This window comes from Tetrahymena thermophila (genome assembly GCF_000189635.1).
Source record: "Tetrahymena thermophila SB210 genomic scaffold scf_8254719, whole genome shotgun sequence".
NCBI classification, from domain to species: Eukaryota; Ciliophora; class Oligohymenophorea; order Hymenostomatida; family Tetrahymenidae; genus Tetrahymena; species Tetrahymena thermophila.
The window spans coordinates 566,406-584,912 of NW_002476484.1; the positions used below are offsets into that span (position 1 = coordinate 566,406).

The 18,507-nt window shown below is 20.9% G+C and overlaps 9 protein-coding genes across 9 annotated transcripts; 1 reads left to right on the plus strand and 8 right to left on the minus strand. All coding sequences in view use genetic code 6, as the record gives it.

The window, feature by feature from the left end:
• Positions 1–306: 306 nt before the first annotated feature.
• TTHERM_00391330 (zinc finger, C3HC4 type (RING finger) protein) lies at positions 307–1,119 on the minus strand (the record flags this gene model as incomplete). The annotated part of the gene is made up of 1 exon (XM_001011808.1): positions 307–1,119. The coding sequence occupies one exon, from the start codon at positions 1,117–1,119 to the stop codon at positions 307–309; it is 813 nt and encodes a 270-aa protein (XP_001011808.1).
• Positions 1,120–1,473: 354 nt separating this feature from the next.
• Positions 1,474–2,271, minus strand: TTHERM_00391320 (transmembrane protein, putative; the record flags this gene model as incomplete). Its single annotated transcript, XM_001011807.1, has 1 exon — positions 1,474–2,271. The coding sequence occupies one exon, from the start codon at positions 2,269–2,271 to the stop codon at positions 1,474–1,476; it is 798 nt and encodes a 265-aa protein (XP_001011807.1).
• A 1,126-nt stretch (positions 2,272–3,397) lies between these two features.
• Positions 3,398–4,000, plus strand: TTHERM_00391310 (GNAT family acetyltransferase; the record flags this gene model as incomplete). The annotated part of the gene is made up of 1 exon (XM_001011806.2): positions 3,398–4,000. One exon carries the CDS (start codon positions 3,398–3,400, stop codon positions 3,998–4,000), a length of 603 nt encoding a protein of 200 aa, XP_001011806.2.
• An 822-nt stretch (positions 4,001–4,822) lies between these two features.
• Positions 4,823–6,897, minus strand: TTHERM_00391300 (chaperone protein DnaJ; the record flags this gene model as incomplete). The annotated part of the gene is made up of 7 exons (XM_001011805.4): positions 6,666–6,897; positions 6,314–6,504; positions 5,953–6,258; positions 5,526–5,774; positions 5,185–5,466; positions 4,960–5,122; positions 4,823–4,896 (listed from the first exon to the last, which is right to left on the minus strand). Exons 1-7 carry the CDS (start codon positions 6,715–6,717, stop codon positions 4,823–4,825), a joined length of 1,317 nt encoding a protein of 438 aa, XP_001011805.3. The 5' UTR covers positions 6,718–6,897.
• Positions 6,898–10,283: 3,386 nt separating this feature from the next.
• Positions 10,284–11,455, minus strand: TTHERM_000391268 (transmembrane protein, putative; the record flags this gene model as incomplete). Its single annotated transcript, XM_012796518.1, has 2 exons — positions 10,284–10,317; positions 10,398–11,455. The coding sequence occupies 2 exons, from the start codon at positions 11,453–11,455 to the stop codon at positions 10,284–10,286; spliced, it is 1,092 nt and encodes a 363-aa protein (XP_012651972.1).
• A 278-nt stretch (positions 11,456–11,733) lies between these two features.
• TTHERM_000391269 (hypothetical protein) lies at positions 11,734–12,207 on the minus strand (the record flags this gene model as incomplete). Its single annotated transcript, XM_012796519.1, has 1 exon — positions 11,734–12,207. The coding sequence occupies one exon, from the start codon at positions 12,205–12,207 to the stop codon at positions 11,734–11,736; it is 474 nt and encodes a 157-aa protein (XP_012651973.1).
• A 480-nt stretch (positions 12,208–12,687) lies between these two features.
• On the minus strand, positions 12,688–13,417 carry TTHERM_00391270 (hypothetical protein; the record flags this gene model as incomplete). Its single annotated transcript, XM_001011802.2, has 2 exons — positions 12,688–12,740; positions 12,799–13,417. 2 exons carry the CDS (start codon positions 13,415–13,417, stop codon positions 12,688–12,690), a joined length of 672 nt encoding a protein of 223 aa, XP_001011802.2.
• Positions 13,418–14,083: 666 nt separating this feature from the next.
• On the minus strand, positions 14,084–15,833 carry TTHERM_000391259 (transmembrane protein, putative; the record flags this gene model as incomplete). The annotated part of the gene is made up of 2 exons (XM_012796520.1): positions 14,084–14,475; positions 14,561–15,833. 2 exons carry the CDS (start codon positions 15,831–15,833, stop codon positions 14,084–14,086), a joined length of 1,665 nt encoding a protein of 554 aa, XP_012651974.1.
• Positions 15,834–16,986: 1,153 nt separating this feature from the next.
• TTHERM_00391260 (hypothetical protein) lies at positions 16,987–17,777 on the minus strand (the record flags this gene model as incomplete). Its single annotated transcript, XM_001011801.2, has 3 exons — positions 16,987–17,010; positions 17,067–17,600; positions 17,682–17,777. 3 exons carry the CDS (start codon positions 17,775–17,777, stop codon positions 16,987–16,989), a joined length of 654 nt encoding a protein of 217 aa, XP_001011801.2.
• Between the last annotated feature and the right edge of the window lie 730 nt (positions 17,778–18,507).

Genomic DNA, 18,507 nt, shown 5'->3' on the forward strand with positions numbered 1-18,507 from the left:
ATTTCAAACAAATTTACAAAATAATTATTTTAAAATATCAAAATTTGATACAATTTATTTATTCAGTTAAACAAATATATTTTGATGAAAATAATTTAATTTCATTGAAAGTATTTTTTTTAAGTTTTTATAACATTTATAAGGAGTAAATTACTTTATTTATTATTATTATATAAAGAAGTAGCTTTAAAATAAATATTTAAGTTTTCATCTAAAATTTTAGATTTTACATGAATATTTTTATCAATTTGCTTAGATTTTCTTGTTATATTTTGCTTTTTTATAAAGTAAAATTTCGTTTTTAGCTCATGCTATGTAAAGATGAATTAATTTTCCCGGCTTTCTACAAATAGGACAGGCTTTTAAACTCTTAGAACATTATGCACATGTGTTTGTGTGACCACAACCACTCCAGACAAACTCAACTTTATTTTTTTCTAAGCAGACACAACATTCAAATGTATTTATATAATGATTTTTAATTGATTCCATCTGCTGGTCATTTATATATTGATTCCTAATTTCTCTTAGAAGCTTATTTTCAAGCTAAAAGAATGAGTCTATGTTTACTTTTTATTTTATTTTTAATATAGAGTCCAGCTTGTTGTGAGAGATTTCTTTAATCAAGTCATCAAACATGAGTAGGTTCTTTTAAATATCTTTATTCGTTGTAAACATTTTCTTCAGCATTGAATCTTTAGGTTCTTTACTATATATCTTTTTGAATTCATCAATTAGCTGTTATTTGAGATTCTGATATTGGTGCTAGCTTTGATAGTCTTTAATCTTTTATTCAAATTACTCTATTTAGATTTAGAGGAAAATGTTAAATTGTTCCGCCTAAAAGTTGACTTGCTGATACACGCTTTCTATCTTTTCAATTTTTTCATTGAAGAATCTTTGATATTCTCTACAAAGAACCAACAATTTTTAATTCATATCCTCAATAAATTGGTTCTCAATAATCTTTACTTATTCCTAAAGTTTCTCTTAATACTCCTTCTCTAACTAGGCTTCATATTCTTAATATCGTTGAATAAGTTCTTTCTCTCTTTTCTATAGCTCCTCTTCAATAACTGATTCCTTTATCTTGTTTTTAATACCTGTAAAAATATTCATTTTATTTAACAATATTTTTGATTAATATGCTTGTTTATATTTTGAAATTTCTGATTTTTACAAAAAAATTAATTTTCTATTTTGATAAGGCTCTGATTAGCCAATAAAAAAAGAAATGAATAGAAGGAGCTTTCATGATAAATTAAAAAGTATTAGAATAGCTTTGAAAATATCTCTTGGCTATATCAATATTATTATTTTTTTTACTAATTTTGCAATATAATTTTAAGAAAATTGTTGAATTTAAACAAATAAAACATAAATTAAATTAAGTTAAAATAATAAAAAATAATTATATAAAAAATAAAATGATAAAAAATCAAAGTAGAATTATTAATATCGATTTTTTTAAATTCAAAAAATCAAGCAAGTCCAAAGAGCAGGAACTTACTTTTTAAAGAAAAAGAAGAGCATTTAATCGTAAAATACAGGGATGTTAACATTGATTATTTTGTGAGGTAATATTACCATCTTTTTTCTTACAGCCCAATCTCTTTTCTCAATGGATTTGGCGAGATTTCTCATCAGAGCAAACACGACAAACCCGTTGATAGAGAGAAAGATTTGACATAAAATTATTTAAGTAGTTTAAAAATTTATTTTTTTTGATTCTTCTGAAATTATGCACTCACTTTCTAGCTTATACCACTTTTCAGCAGTGTATGAGACACTAAAAACATATATAATTGAAAGCAAGTTGATGAAGCTAACTGCAAAGAAGAATTTAGATACAAACAAACATAGCTTTTTGTTATTCTTAAATCCAGTCGAGCATAGACACAATGGAGGTACGCTAAAATAGAATATAGAAATTAATGCAATTCCTCTAAATCCAATCTCTCCACAACCCTCGATTGTGAGCAGAGGTAACAATTTTATAAACAAATAAACAGCAGTCCCGCACCCAAAAAATATGCTCAAATACTCTGCTAAAGATATGTCAGCTTCCATTGCTTAAAAAGAGAGTGTATTTATATATACCAATTGCTATACCTATGATTATTATTATTGTAAAACTTGCTATTAAGATAAAATATTTATTTCTTTTTTCTCATATTTTTCACCGTCTGCCTTTTACTATTTTTTCTTCTCCTTGTCCTATTTATTTTCCTTGAAGGGATAAGCCTCTATGTCCAAAGGCTCGTATTACATTGCTTTATGTAAGTCTTTTTTTGCTTTTAAATCTTTTAATTTCAGTTATTTATGTTTGTGTTAACTAAATAATGTTAAAAGAAATTTTATTTTAATCTAATAATAACAAAGAAAGTGCAAATAATTATTTGATATTTTATTTTAAATAATATTATTCTAAAACAATTTAGCTTTATTAAATATAAAATAGAATATATTATAAAAATTAGAAAACTTTTTATTAAAAATCCTACCACTCTAAAATAAAAATATTTATAAAATGTACATCTAGATAATTTTTTAAATGACATTATGAAATTCAATCAAAAAAATTTTGATTAAATTAAATAATTAAAAAATTTAAGCATCAATTAAAAAGTAGAAATTTATTTATTTATTTACTTTTACTTAACTTTAAAAATAAAATTGAATTTTTGTAAAAAAATTAATAAGTTAAATCAATAAATATTATTTTAAATTTAATGCTATTTAATAATATTTATTTAATCATCAGTAAAAAATAAACTCTTAATCTTAAAAAATAAATGTTTATTTCATGAAAAGCTAATTTATGTGTCTATGCATCTATTTATTGCTTAAGCTAAAGAATAATATTTAAATTAATACAAAAAATTCATTAAAGAAAAGAATAATTCAAATTTTTCGGTACAAAAAATTGTCTTTTTAATGATAAAAAACATTTTTCTTATGCTAAAAGAATAAATAAATAAAAACTTTTCTTTTAACTCTTCTGATTTTTTAAGAAAATTTATTTGTATTTAATAAAAATGAACATTTTTACTTGATTAGAATTAGCAATTTAAGAGTATTTCAGTTGAAAAATCTATTAAAAAAGATTATTTATTTAAAATTGACTTAAACAAAATCCAATTTTTTTTTTTTTGAATTAAAGTTTTTTTGTAATTTTTAAATGAATCTAAAATATTTTAAAAATAAATCATTTTTACTTTTAATTCATTTTTAAGTCATTTTTGACCTTAAAATTTCATCTTGGCAAAATTTTTGATTAATTATTTTAAGAATAAAGAAACACAAATAATTTTTAGCTGGTTTTACTATAATTTGCAAAATTATCAATAATTTAAAATTTTTAAACAGTTGATTGAATTAAAAGTATCTTTGCAAAATGTAATTTGAATTAGGGGAACACAAATGGGTTGATACTAAAATGACAAATTATAAATTAGAGCTAAAAAAACTATCTTAAGAAGATTTAGAGAATAAATACGAGGATATCGAGCTTGTAGATATTAAAAAATATAGCATAGAATAATATCTCAATTTGTGGCAATCAGTCGGAAAAAAATATAATTGGAGCTCAAGGATTAGATAATCTAGAGAAGAGATTAAATAAAAAGTATTTGATAATCCAAATGAAATAGTTTATGAAATAAGACACTAAGGAAAGGTAATAGGAATATCTGAATATAGAATTGAAATAGATGGTGAATACGCAGCTTTTAAAGGAGAAAAATATGTTGAAATAGCTTTCTTTGGATTGACAGATGAATTTTAAGGAAAGGGATTGGGCAAAAAGTCTTTCTTCAAAACAATTTAAGATATTAAGTTGAATAAAAAAGTAGATAGAATCATTCTTTAAACTTGCTAATTAGATTCTGAAGCAGCCCTGCCTTTTTATTAAAAGTGTGGCTTTGAAGTTTTCAAAACTTGGAATGAAATGGAAAATATAATTTATTATCCAGAAACATAAAACAGCTCTAAAATATGAAATTAATTTGGTTATATAAATATTATATTTAAAATAAATAAAATTACTTTGAGAGAATTATAATTATTCTACTTAAAATATAAATCTCTAATATATACCTCTAAAACAGACTATAAAGAAAAGCGTGTGCTTAGAAATTTTGTTTTATTTTTATAGATTTTGTTTGCAATTTTATATTTGATCAAAAATAATTTATTTATTTTTTAAATATCTTTTTAAAAAAAAAATTAATGAAAAATTTATGAGAAATTTCTTTGAATGAAATAAGTTGGAAAGAAATTTTATATTCATTTAAAATTTAATAAATAAATATATAACGAATCTAATTTGTTGAGGCAATTACTTTCAACAAAATTCATTATGTTTTTTATGATAAATACTTAGAAAAACCTCCCATTCATTTATTAGTATTTTTTTTTAATTTCATAAAATTTTTATAAAAAACATATTTTAGAAATTATTAAAAAACACTTCATAAACTAATTTTTATTTTAGTTAATTAGATATTGATTTATTTATTTTTTGATTAGTTTATTTTTTGGATGTGTAAGTAAGAAATTATAAAATTAAAAAAATACCTTAAATTTAAAGCTATAAACAATAAGATTCATCAGTTTTAGAAAGAAAAGACTTGAAATATATGGAATAATAGATAAATGGATGGATAGATGAATAGATTATATCAAATTACAGAATGAATATTAAGATAAATAGAATTAACAAAATATATTTCGATTAAAATAGCTAGTTAATTTAACTATTATTGAATATAGCTTTATTTTCTCTTTCAATTTTATTTTAATTACACTTTAATTTATTTTTTCATTATTGGGCGCATTAGACTCTTTGAGCACCTCCTGGCATGCCTTCTCTATCATCATCTCTGCTATTAGATCCTATAATTTTATTTAAATTTTCATAAGATTTATGTTTAATTGATTAATTTTTTTATTTATTACTTCCTCCCTTGGGATTAGGATTAAGATCGGCTTCGCTGAAGCTATCTAAATATTCAAACTTCTAACTTTTATCTAAAACGTGGCTTTAAACTCCAGCACCAAGTTCCTTTTTAATTTTTTCGATTTGTTCAGGTTTTAAAGCTCTGCTTTTAGGGAATTGAACCTATAATAAGTTATTTTTATTTATTTAGCAATTACTTTTAGTATTTAATAATTTTAACATACTTTGAATTTAACGAAGAGGTTACCATGAGAGAAGGCATCCTTAAAGAAGGGCATACCTTTTCCTTGGATAGTGTGAATACTATCATTTTCTATATATTGACCAGGAGCAGTGGCAATCTTCAAAGTAGAGCCATCGAGATGCTTAATTTCGAAGTTAACACCACTGAGAGCTTCTAAAAGGGTAATTTACTTTTCGATATAAAGATCAGCACCCTTTCTTTTATAGACAGGATGGTCTTTAATCATAATTTTAACATAAAGATCACCAGCCATGATGTTAGGCTAATTTATTTAAAGTAAAATTAAATCTTTATTGAATAATTTTAAATAATTTTCGTTACAGCTTCATCGGCTTCACCAGTAAACTTGTAGCTGTATTCATGAGGAACACCAGGTTCAAGGGGAACTTCGATAATCTTTTCGTTGTCGACAATTTTCTTACCATTACAAACCTTGCAACGGTCAGCTTCTTTCATGAGATCACCTTAACCTTAACACTTATCACAAATTTATTGGCTTTGAGAGTAGCAGTTAGGTCCTTATTTAACCAACTTAATAACAATCTTTTGACCCTTACATTGATCGCAAACCTATTAAATTATTATTCATATTTAAATTTTTATTTGTTCTGCTAAATTATTAAAAGTAAGCTAATTTTGTTCCTCGTTCATACATTAACTTTAACGAGTAATTTAATGTTTGCTTTTTCTCTATGTTTTGCTTATATTTGCTTAGATATTTCAGTCAAAAGTGAATAATTTTTATTACCTTTGCATTTTTGCCACCTTTACCTTCACATGATTCACAAACTCTTTTTCTTTTGACTGGAACTTAAGTCATTTTACCCTTATAAACATCTTCCAAAGTAACTTCAGTTTCAACAGCTCTGGCTTTGGCTTTCTTAGGACCAGTTTATCTTTGGCCACCACCACCGAAGAAGGTTTCAAAAATATCGAAGGGGCTGCCACCAGAACCGCCACCACCTTCTTTGAGTCCTTAAAGACCATATCTATCATAAATATCTCTCTTTTCAGGATTTGAGAGAACTTCATATGCTTCATTCAATTTTTTGAACTATTTTGTTTATAAAATATTAGAGCTCCTAATTCTTTTTAAATTTTATTTTTACTTTTTCAGGATCACCTCCCTTATCAGGGTGACGATATTCACCCTTCAAACAAGCCTTCTTATAAGCCTTTTTGATTTCGTTAACATCAGCTTTTTTGTCGACTCCCATAATATTATATAATTCCTAAGTATCGACGTCCTTGCCACTTTCTTGCTATTGTCTAGCGTCCTCATCGTATTCATCATCATCATCTTTTTATAATCATTTGAAATGAGATTCTTGATTAATACAAATGGGCAATATTGCTTTTTTGAAGCTAACATGAGAATCAAAAATATCCATTTTGGCCTAATCTCAATGTTTCGCTACGATTGCTTTGCATTTATTTAAAATATAAGCCAAATATATTTACCACGACCACCTCCGAAACCGAAGTTAAATCCACCAAAACCTCCTGAAAACATTTTACTTTTTCTTTCGTTTTTTAATTAATTTTTGAAAAATTTAATTTTTAGAAATATTTAATTATTTTTTCTGTATTTTTGTTTATTTTTTTACTTTTGTATTGTCTTCAAATAGAACTGATATCCTTTTTTACATGATTATTCAAAATAAAATTAGAAAAATGCAAACTCATTCGCTTTTCTTCTAGCTTGTTTGCTATTTAAAATATTAAACTATAGCAGGTTTTTTCAAAATAAAGATCGTATAAATAAACTCTTTCTTTGAGTGAATGTCAATTTAGACACAAAAATTCTTATTCATATTAATAAATAAATATATAAATATATATATATATATATAAATAAATAAATATTGCTTAACAAAATTATCTTATTTTTTATCAAACATTATCTATCAATTGCACATTTAGATATTCTTAGGAAATCTTCTTCTTCTTCTTTATTCTAACATTCAATTCTATTGTTTCTATATACAAAATAATTTAATTTAGAAAAATAGAAACCTTTTTAATTATTGTTAGAAATAATTCTAGAAGCATTCACTTATTTTTAAATTTAAAAGCAAAGTGATTTCATTTTAAATTTCTTCATTATAAATTATTTTACCACAAATTTCAATTTCACTAAAAAACCAAATTTAAATAAATTACTAAGTAAATTAAAATAAAAAATATTTTTTAGTAAAAAAAATGCAGATTATAAAATTGATGAACATGAGATATTATTTACTAAAATAAAAACTAATAAATAATCAACTAAAAACATAAATCAATCCTAAATTAAAAAATTGAAAAGAAAAAGCTATAAAAATATTAATTTAATATCTTTACAGATATTAAATATAATTTTAAGCAAAAATTAAATGAAAAAGAATAAATTTTGTTTAAGCTAACCAAATTTTAATTATTTAAAGTTAAAATTGTTTATAATGATATTAAATTTTTTTGATCAAAATACAATAATTGATTAAAAAAGATATTTGATGTTTATAATTTTATGTTTAAAATTAATAGCTTTATAATTAATTTATCAAAATGTATTTTTTTTTATATCTAAAAAAGAATTTAATTTTATTTATGAATAATTACTTAAAAGAGAAAAAAATATTGAAATGATATAACATTTTAATTGCTTAAATAAAACTAATAGTTTAACTATTAACCAGCTAAATTAATTGTTAGCTAATTAAAGTTTTTATAAATATTAAAAACTTCAAAAATAACTAAAATTTAAATAAATTACTAAGTAAATTCAAATAAAAAATCATTTTTAGTAAAAAAAAATGCAGATTATAAAATTCATGAACATCAGAGATTATTTACCAAAATGAAGACTAAACTAAAAAAATAAACCAATCCTAAATTAAAAAATGAAAAGAAAAAGCTATAAAAGATATTAATTTAATATTTGTAAAGTTATTTAATATTGTTTAAAACATAAAATTAAATAAAAAAAATAAATGGGTTTTATACTAGAATCTTCTTATTTTTAAATGATATATACATAAGACTCCTTAAAAGATACATGCCAAGTCTTTTAAATTCTGGTTTTATATTTTTTTACAATATCCAAAATTGTCTAAATTCACATTTTTAAAAAATTAATAATATTAATCCTCAACATCTATCATATACAAAAAGGAAAGTATTAGCTGAGAAGTATCACAGTCTATAATTTCTTCATATTTCCACTCATTTTCTTATTTTTCCAAAAATAAATTAAGATTAAAAAATTTAGTGAATTATCCCAAATATGAGTTGCAGGAATTGAGATCATCTAAATATATTGATCCTCCAAAATCAATAAAGTAAAATTATAGGTTGTATCCTATAACTATATTTCCGGGCTTAATATCAGAATGGGCTATTTTACAAACTTTGTGCATTTGATTCAACTTAAATAGTAATTAACAAAATGCATACTCTAATATTAAGTTGTATTCTTCATAGTTTTTATTTGCAAGATATAAATATTTCACTTAAAATAAGTTTTTTATGCCAGAACCTATATTTAAGATATACATCTTGCTTTGATAAGGCTCTTATAAAATTTCTTCTTTAATAAATGGTAATGTTATAAGAGTATTTGGCAAATTTATATAATTCAAAATATCAATTTCGTATTAAACTTAATATTCAAATTCTTCTGTGGTTTATCTGGCTACAATTTGAATAAAATTTTTTAAAAAAGGCTAAAATTAAAAAATTAATAGAAAAATCATAAAGATTAATATAAATAAAAGTTATTAATACTATAAACAATTATTATAAAATAAAGGCCTTTCTAAAAAATAGTGATACTACTTCACTAAATTTAAGAGAAGCATTTAGCTATAATTTACTTTAAGGACTCATAAAATTAATTTAAATTTTATCATATAATAAAAAGAATGACAATTATTGTTTATTGTTAGCTACAGTGAATATTTAAGTGACTATTTTTGAGTCTGAGCACATATTTGCTGCTTCTGGTTAAACACTGTCAATTAATATTGATCAAATTCAAAAAAAAAAATTGTTTAACCTTTATTTTTCATAGGATTTAAAATATTTGTGATTCATTTTTTTATATATTGTAGTTGAATTTTATTTTAACTCTAGTCAACTCATTAAAAAAGAATAAAACTTGAAATAATTAATTCATATTATTTTATTTTTTGAATTTTGTTTTCAACTAGAGTTAATAAATTTTTATTTGAATCTCAACCAGATTCTTCAAAAGTCAAGTCAAGTCAAACCAACCTTTAGTTATGAATAAATTTTTAAAAAAGAAAGATATTTTGAAGTGATGTTACATTAATAAAACTAATATTTAATTATCAAAAAATATGATGATATGTTAACTTATTAAATTCATTATAAATATTAAAAACTTCACAAATTATAAATTATCCTATTAAAAAAAATGAAAGTACGATAGCTTCTTTATTCACCTAAAGTTCATATGTAATGATTACATATACATCAAGAATAATTACTATTATATTGATTAATAATTGTATTATCACTATTATTTAAGATGCCTTTCTAATAAATTAGGATTATATTCTATTCTTTTAAGTTTCTATAATAACTGTGAATTTACATTGCTGTTTATTGTAGTAAATAAGCAAAAATGATGCTAAACTTTAAATAATCTAACAATATTGAAGATTAAGTTAAACCTTGTTAAAATAATAACCAAAAATGTTGAATATAATTATATCTAATAAGAGCAGTAATAAAAAAAGTAAATAATAAATTCTCCAAGATTATATATTTTATAGCAAAAAAGAACTTAGTAAATATTAACTACACTAAATTATTAATTACAGATGATTATTAAAAGTTTTTTCAATTTCATCTGGTATTTTATCTAAGTTAAAATCACCAGTAGAAATGATCAAACAAAGAAATAAAAAGGGGAGGAAAAAACAGATTGATATAATAGCATATCTAAAAAATTACAATTGATCACTTTCCTATTAAAATTTAATAATATTCCAAGTTTCAGGATCAAATTCATTAAGTGATTTTATTTTTAAGTTATTGTTTGATGATTGATCTATAATTAAGTGGATAAAACAATCAACTTCTTTTAAGAATTGCAAAGAGATATGATCTTTATTACCAAATTAAATAATTAATTTATTAATATCCTTTTAATTTATCAATTTTGATTCTTAAATATTAATTTAAAACAAAATTTTATTTTAATATAAGTAATCCAAAATATCTCTCATTCTTTCTATAGATTTAAATTCTATATTTTTAAAATTTACACAGATTTTTCCAAATTTATATAATTTAATGCATTTTAGAAAATTAATTAGAGTTTAGTATTCAAATAGACTATCTGTAAACTATATCTTCAAAGAAAAAAGCTAATATTTTTGTAATTTAAGCTTTAGAGATTCTATAGTAATTTCATCCAATTCAAAATTAAATTATGAAAAATCTAAATTTAGATTTTTTATAAATTTACCAGATAATTTTGAACTTACATATCTGAATATCAATTCTTATTCATAATTTGAATTGAATTTTATTAGAGTTTCTTAATATAAATTTAAATAAGCATTATTTCTTATTTTTATACTTTTTTTAACTTAAAAAAGATAAATTTTTTAAAACAAATTGCAATTATAATTTAAATTAGCATCTAATTCTATTTTTTATTGAAAGGATATCAAAAATACTTAAAAATTTTTTCTTTAATTTTAATTTTATAGTATTTTTTAGAGTATATAGCTTTTGTTCTTATTTATTTAGCTTTTGAAAGTTTAATGCTAGATTGCATATTTATTCTTATATTCTAAATATTTAATTGCTGTTTCTTTTAATATGCTAACTTATAAGCTATTTAAAGAAATTTATGATTTTGTTATTAAAATATATCTATCAAATATTTAAGTTATTTGAAAAGTATAGTTTGTCTCTAAATTCTAATCTTAATTTTCATCTAATAATATTTTAGCTATTAAATTTGTACATTTTCTAGGATATTCTTCGTTATATAAAAGTTTGATGAGATTTTACTAATTAATTTTTTGCTAAATATTAACTGCAAAATCAACCTATAAATTCTAAATGTTATTTTTGAATAATTTATCAATATCATTGAGAAATATTTATAAAACAAGTTCTTTATTTTTGCTTAAAGTAACTTTTTTTAAATTTTCAATTATTTTTATAAAAAAACCCAGTAATTTATAATCGATTAATAATATTATCTACTGCAATTTATTTTTATTTAGCATGAATATTTGTAACATAAAAATAAATTATTTTATTTTATCTTAGTCAATAGAATCAAAGCAGATTTGGAATAGATCTAATTCCTCTTTTATTTCAAAACCCATTAATTAGTTTTTAATTTTTGAAGACTCTTATTTAAAATATATAGTTAATAGTTTTTTATCTATTTATTATACAATATAAGTAAGAATATCATTTTAAAACTCTGCCATAGGAATTTTTTTATTTTCTAGTAAAAACTAATATAAAAAAATTTTTTTATTGTAAAATTTATGATTTGTCACTGCAAAATATAAAATGTCTTCTTTCTATAATTAGAAAAATTCACAAACCTTCGGATATTAGCTAATATTTCTTTTATCTCTTTCTTTTTCTTTATCAACAATATAATCTATCTAACTTTTTTTATTAATTAAAAATTTGCAATTTGGTTCGTTTTATATTATAATCTCTATAATCTAAATGCTGAATGTATTAATTGAAATGATTTCATAATGTTAATATTTTTAATTATACTTGATATCATATAAACTATTAAATTTCTTTGTTAATTATTCAGCAAAATCAGAAAATAAGAATATCTTTTATTTTGGGGGAATTGCACTAGGATCTTCTTATTTTTAAATAATATACATTAGACTTCTTAAAAGATACTTTCCTAGTCTTTTAAATTCTGGCTTTATATTTTTTCTATATTATTCAAAATTGTCTAAATTTACATTTTTAAAATGTTTATAATATGAATCCTCAACATCTATCATATTCATAAAGGAAAGTATTAGCTGAGATGTATCACAGTCTATAATTTCTTCATATTTCCACTCATTTTATTTTTTTTCCAAAAATAAATTAAGATTATAATGTGTAGTACAAAATCCCAAATATGAGTTGCAGGAATTGAGATCATTTAAATATATTGATGCCCCAAAATCAATATAGTAAAATTATAGATCATATCCAATAACTATGTTTGCTGGTTTAATATCAGAATGGGCTATTTTACAAACTCTATGCATTTGATTTAACTTTAATAATAATTAACAAAACGCATACTCTAATATTACATTGTATTCTACATATTTTTTATTTGTTTGATAGAAATGTTTCACTTACAATAAATTTTTTATGCCAGAATCTATATTTAAGATATATTTCTTGCTTTGATTTGACTCTTATGAAATTTCTTCTTTAATAAATGGTAATGTTATATGAGTGTTTGATTAATTAATTAATTTCAAAATATCGATTTCATATTATACTTAATTTTCAAATTATTTTATGGTTTGCCTAGATGTTTTTTCAAATATTTTTTAAACCTCAAATCTTTTAGCATCCTGTGAAATACATGTTTTAACAGAAACAGAACATGTATCATCTTTACGATAATATAAACGTTAAATAGTAAAGTATTTTCTAGTGCTGAAATGGTTATTCATGATAATATTATATTATTCATTTTAAATGTATTCTCCTAAAATATTTTTATGCTCCTCTTACTAATTAGAATCTCCAACTATTTCACTTATTAATTTATTTTTCATATTCTAATCGTCTATTAAAATATTTCCATAATAAATTTGTATATGATCTCTGAACTATTAATTTATGTTTATATTTTAGCAGGTGAAATACTTTTAAATTTAAAGTTTTGAGTTTGGTTTGCTTTATTTTTTAACCTATTCTTCATCACATGGTTCTTCTTCATCAATAAATTTAGCATAAAGTTCAATTTATTTGCATCTTTCCTCAATTTTCTTCAATTTTTCCTTCTTTTTTTGTTAAGTTTAATCATTTAGCGCAGTACTGTATGTTGATGGACTTATTTTATAATCTTGCGATGAAAAAATGCTCGTTTCATTGCTTATGCTATATGTTAATTAAGGCTATTAATTTCCACTTACTTCAAATTGAAACTAGTTAAAAGGCCATTTTAATTATTATTTAAATTCAAACATTGAACTCATTCTATTTTTTTATCTATTAGGTGCTTTATTATCATTAATTAGTAATAAAAATAATCAAAAAGCAGTTAAAAGAATAGAGATAGAAATTAGAATATTTAATAAATAAAATAGGTTGCCAAATGAATAATATTTGATTTAATTAAATAAATTATAAAAGAATTAAGATTTTTAATTTATTAAGGATTATTTATTGCTCAAAGATTTATTTTTTTCGACAAGTATGCCTTTTATACACTTATCTATAGTGGTGCTCACGAATTATCAATCAGAGGTATATTTTAGGAAAAAACTTATTTAATTTAAAACAAAAGTACAAAGATTATACTTTAAACATTGCTCTATTCAAATATAACAAAAAAATTAATAAAAAAGAGTTTTAAAGGTTTTTAATCAAAATATTAATAGCTAAATGCCATTCAAAAATTTAGTGAATTGGGATCACTATTTTTTTGAATTGCTGATGCATTTCAACATTATTTATATAAAAATAAATAATTTTATAATAGAATTTAATTAATAATATTTATAATTTAATTATATCGATCTTTATGATTTTTCTATTAAATTTTTAATTTTAGTTTTTATAAAATATACATTAAATACAAATACAAGGGTTACTTTTAAAAAAATATATGTAATTACTTAAATAAAACTTATATTTAATTATCAACCACCATAATTATTAGTTAGCTCATTAAAGTTTTTATAAATATTAATAGTTTCAAAAATAACTAATTATCCTATAAAATAAAACGAAACTATGATAGATTGTTAATCCACCTAAAGTCTGTCTGTAATGATTAGATATAAATTAAAAATTATTACTATTATATTGATTAATAATGGTATTATTAAAAGTCTTTTAGATGTCTTTCTATACTTTTCGGCTTATTTTCTATTTTTTTAAGCTTCTACAATAACTATAAATTTACAGCGTTATTTATTGTAATTAACAAGCAAAAAAGATAATAAACTTAATATAATCTAACAATATTGAAGATTAAGTTAAATTTATTTAAAATCATCAATAAAATTTGTAAATATTTCAAAATTTAAAACTCAGATTAGTAAAAAAATAACTAATTTAAAAAGATTCTAAGGATCTTTATCTTATAGCATTGTAGAGCTTAGAATATATTAAACATACAAAATTGATAATTATCCACTATTATAATTAGTTATATAATCTTCTGATATTGTTGATAAGCAATCGCTAGTTAATAAATTCTGATATAAAAATAATAAATAAAAAAAAAGCATTAAGTACAACCTGGTTCTTTTTTGACTATTTTAAAAAAAAATCAATATCTTCTTGATTTTCCAATTTCATTTAAATAAAATTCCATAACTCAGGGTGTAATCCATTAAGTAATTTTATTATTAAACTATTATTTGATGATTGATCTATAATTAAGTTGAGCAAGCAACCATCTTCTTTTAAGAATTTCAAAGGGATATAATAATTATTACCATATTGAATTACTAATAAATTATCTTTTTAATTCATCAATTTAGATTTTTAAATACTAATTTAAAATAAAATTTTATTTGAATATAAGAAGTCCAAAATAGCTTGAATTCCTTTTATAGATTTAAATTCAATATTTTGAAAATCTAAATAGATTTTTCCAAATGTAAATAATTTAAAGCACTTTAAAAAATTAATAAGAGTTTTGTAATCAAATAGACTATCTCTAAACAATATCTTCAAAGAAAGAAATTAGTATTTTTGAATTTTAGACTTTAAAGATTCTACTGTCATTTTTTCCATTTTAAAATTAAAAAAAGAGAAATTAAAATCTAAATTCTTGATAAATTTGCCAGACAACTTTGAATTAACATATCCAAATATCAATTATTATTCAAAGTCTGTATTGAATTTTCTTTTAGATTCTTAATTAAATTTTAAATAAGTATTATTTCTTACTTTTACATTTTTTTTGCCTTAAAAAAGATGTATATTTTAAAACAATTTACAAGTATAACTTAAATTAACATCTTATTTTTTATTTTCTTGAAAGGATATCAAAAATATTTAAAATTATTTTTTGTAATTTTTGTTTGATAATATGTTTTTAAGTATTAAGCTGTTATTCTTATTTATTTAGATTAAGGAAGCTTAATTTTAGCTTATTTATTTTTTCTTATTTTCGAAATATTGAATAGATGTTTCTTTTAATAGGCTACTCTGTAAGCCATTTAAAGATATTTCCTATTATAATGTTATTAAAAAATATTTGTTATATATTTAATTAATTGGAAAAGGATGGCTTGTTTCTAGATTTTAATCATAATTTCCATCTAATAAAATGTATTTGCAATTTCTCGGATATTCTTTTTATAATAAAATTTAGATTAGATTTTACAACTCAATTTATTGCTAAATATTAACTGCAAAATCAACCGATAAACTCATTATGTCATATTAAAATAAATTTTCAATATTATTAATAAATATTTTAAAAACTAGTTCTTTATTTTTGCTTTAAGTAACTATTCTTAAATTATCAATTATTTTTTTTAAAAAAAATAGTAATTTATAATCAATTAATAATACTATCTATTGTAATCTACTTTACATTTATATTTTTATCTCTAAACTTTTAATAATTTTATTTATTCTGTTTTAATCAATAGAATCAAAGCATATTTGAAGTAAATCCAATTCTTCTTTTATTTCAAAACCCATTAATTAGTCTTCAATAAATAAAAATTCTTATTTAAAATAAATACTAAGTAGTTTTTTATCTATAGATTATACAATATAACCAAAAACATCATCTTAAAACAGCACCATAGGAATTTATTTATTTTCTATTAAAAACTAGTGTATAAAAATTTTTTTATTGCTAAATTTATAATTTGTCACTGCAAAACATAAAATATCTTATTACTAAAATTTAAAAAATTCACAAACCTTCGGATATTAGCTAATATTTCTTTTTTCTCTTTCTTTTTCTTTATCAACGATATAATCTATCTAACTATATTCATTAAATAAAAATTTGCAATTAGGATCGTTTTATATTATAATATCTATGATCTATATACTGAATCTATTAACTGAAATAACTTCATAATGTTAATCTTTTTAATTATACTTGATATCATGTAAATTATTAAATATCCTTGTTAATTATCCACCAAAATCAGAAAATAAGAATATTTTTTATTTTGGAGGTTTTGTACTAGAATCTTTTTATTTTTAAATAATATACTTTAGACTATTTAAAAGATACTTTCCTAGTCTTTTAAATTCAGGTTTTATATTTTTTTTGCAATCTTCAAAATTGTTTAAATTCACATTTTAAAAATTTTTATAATATGAATCCTCAACATCTATCATATACAAAAAAGAAAGTATTAGCTGAGAAGTATCACAATCTATAATTTCTTAATATTTCCATTAATTTTATTTATTTTGCAAAAATAAATTAAGATTAAAAGATTTAGTATAAGATCTCAAATATTAGTTGCATGAATTGTGATTATCTAAATATATTGATGCACCAAAATCAATAAAGTAAAATTATAGGTCGTATCCAATAACTATGTTTCCTGGTTTAATATCAGAATGGGCTATTTTACAAACTCTGTGCATTTGATTCAATTTAAATAATAATTAACAAAATGCATACTCTAATATTACATTGTATTCTTCATAGTTTTTATTTGCAAGATAGAAATGTTTCACTTAAAATAAGTTTTTTATGCCAGAATCTATATTTAAAATATACACCTTGCTTTGTTGATTAGGCTCTTATAAAATTTCTTCTTTAATAAATGGTAATGTTATTAGAGTGTTTGATTTATTAATATATTTTAAAATATCAATTTCGTATTAAACTTAATTTTCAAATTATTCTGTTGTTTGCCTAGATGTTTTTTCTAATATTTTTAAAACTACAAATTTTTTAGAATCCTATGAAATACATGTTTTAACAGAAACAGAACATGTGTCATCTTTACGATAATATAAATGTTAAACAGTATAGTATTATTTAGTGTTGAAATTGTTAGTCATACAAATACTATATTATTCATTTTTAATGGATTCTCCTATTATATTTTCTTGCTGCTAAAACTAATTTAAATCGCCAATTATTTCACAAATTAATTTATTTCTCACAATTTTATTATCTATTTATGCTTTTCCATTATAAATTTATATATGATCTTTGAACTATTAATTTTTATTTATAATTTAGCAAATAAAATACTTTTAAATTTAAAGATTGGAGTTTATTTTGCCTAAATTTTTAACCTATCCTTCATAACATGCTTCTTTTTCGCCAATAAGTTTAGTATAAAATCCGATTTATTTACTTCCTTTCTCATTTTTCATCAATTTTTCACTCATTTTTTTTTTTTGTTAAGTTTAATCAATCAGCGCTAGGCTTTAAATAGATGAACTTATATTACGATGTTACTTTAAAAAAATATCTAATTTATTGCATGTTCTAAACGTTAATTAATGCTGTTAAGTTTCACCTACTTCAGATTGAAACTAATTAACATGCTATTCGAATTATTAATTGAATTCAAACATTTAACCTATTCTATTTATCTATTAGGCAATTTATTATTGTAAATCTAATAATAAAAATAATGAGAAAAGCTGTTTAAAGAATAGAGACAGAAATTAGAATATTTGGCAAATAATATAGATTACTAAATGAAATATATTAGATTTAATTAAAGAAATTATAAAAGAATAAAAATTTTTAATTTATTAAGGATTATTTATTATTCAAAAAATTGATTTTTGATAAACCAAAACTTTAATTGATTTATCTAATTTGTTAAATTTAGTTAATTATTTTCACTTAGAATATTAAAAAACAAATTTACATTTATTGCCATTTTTAAAAAAAACTCTCATTGTATGATTGCTATAAATTGATTTATCACAATGTAATAAATTTCTATTATAATAATTAAAATTTTTAAGTTAAATAAATACAAATGAATAAAATATGTGAATAAATATATCAAATATTTTAGAAACTTTTGTGTTTAACAAATTAAAAAATATATGATAAATATTTTGTTAACATTTTTTAATACAACTATCAAAAAATTTATTTTGA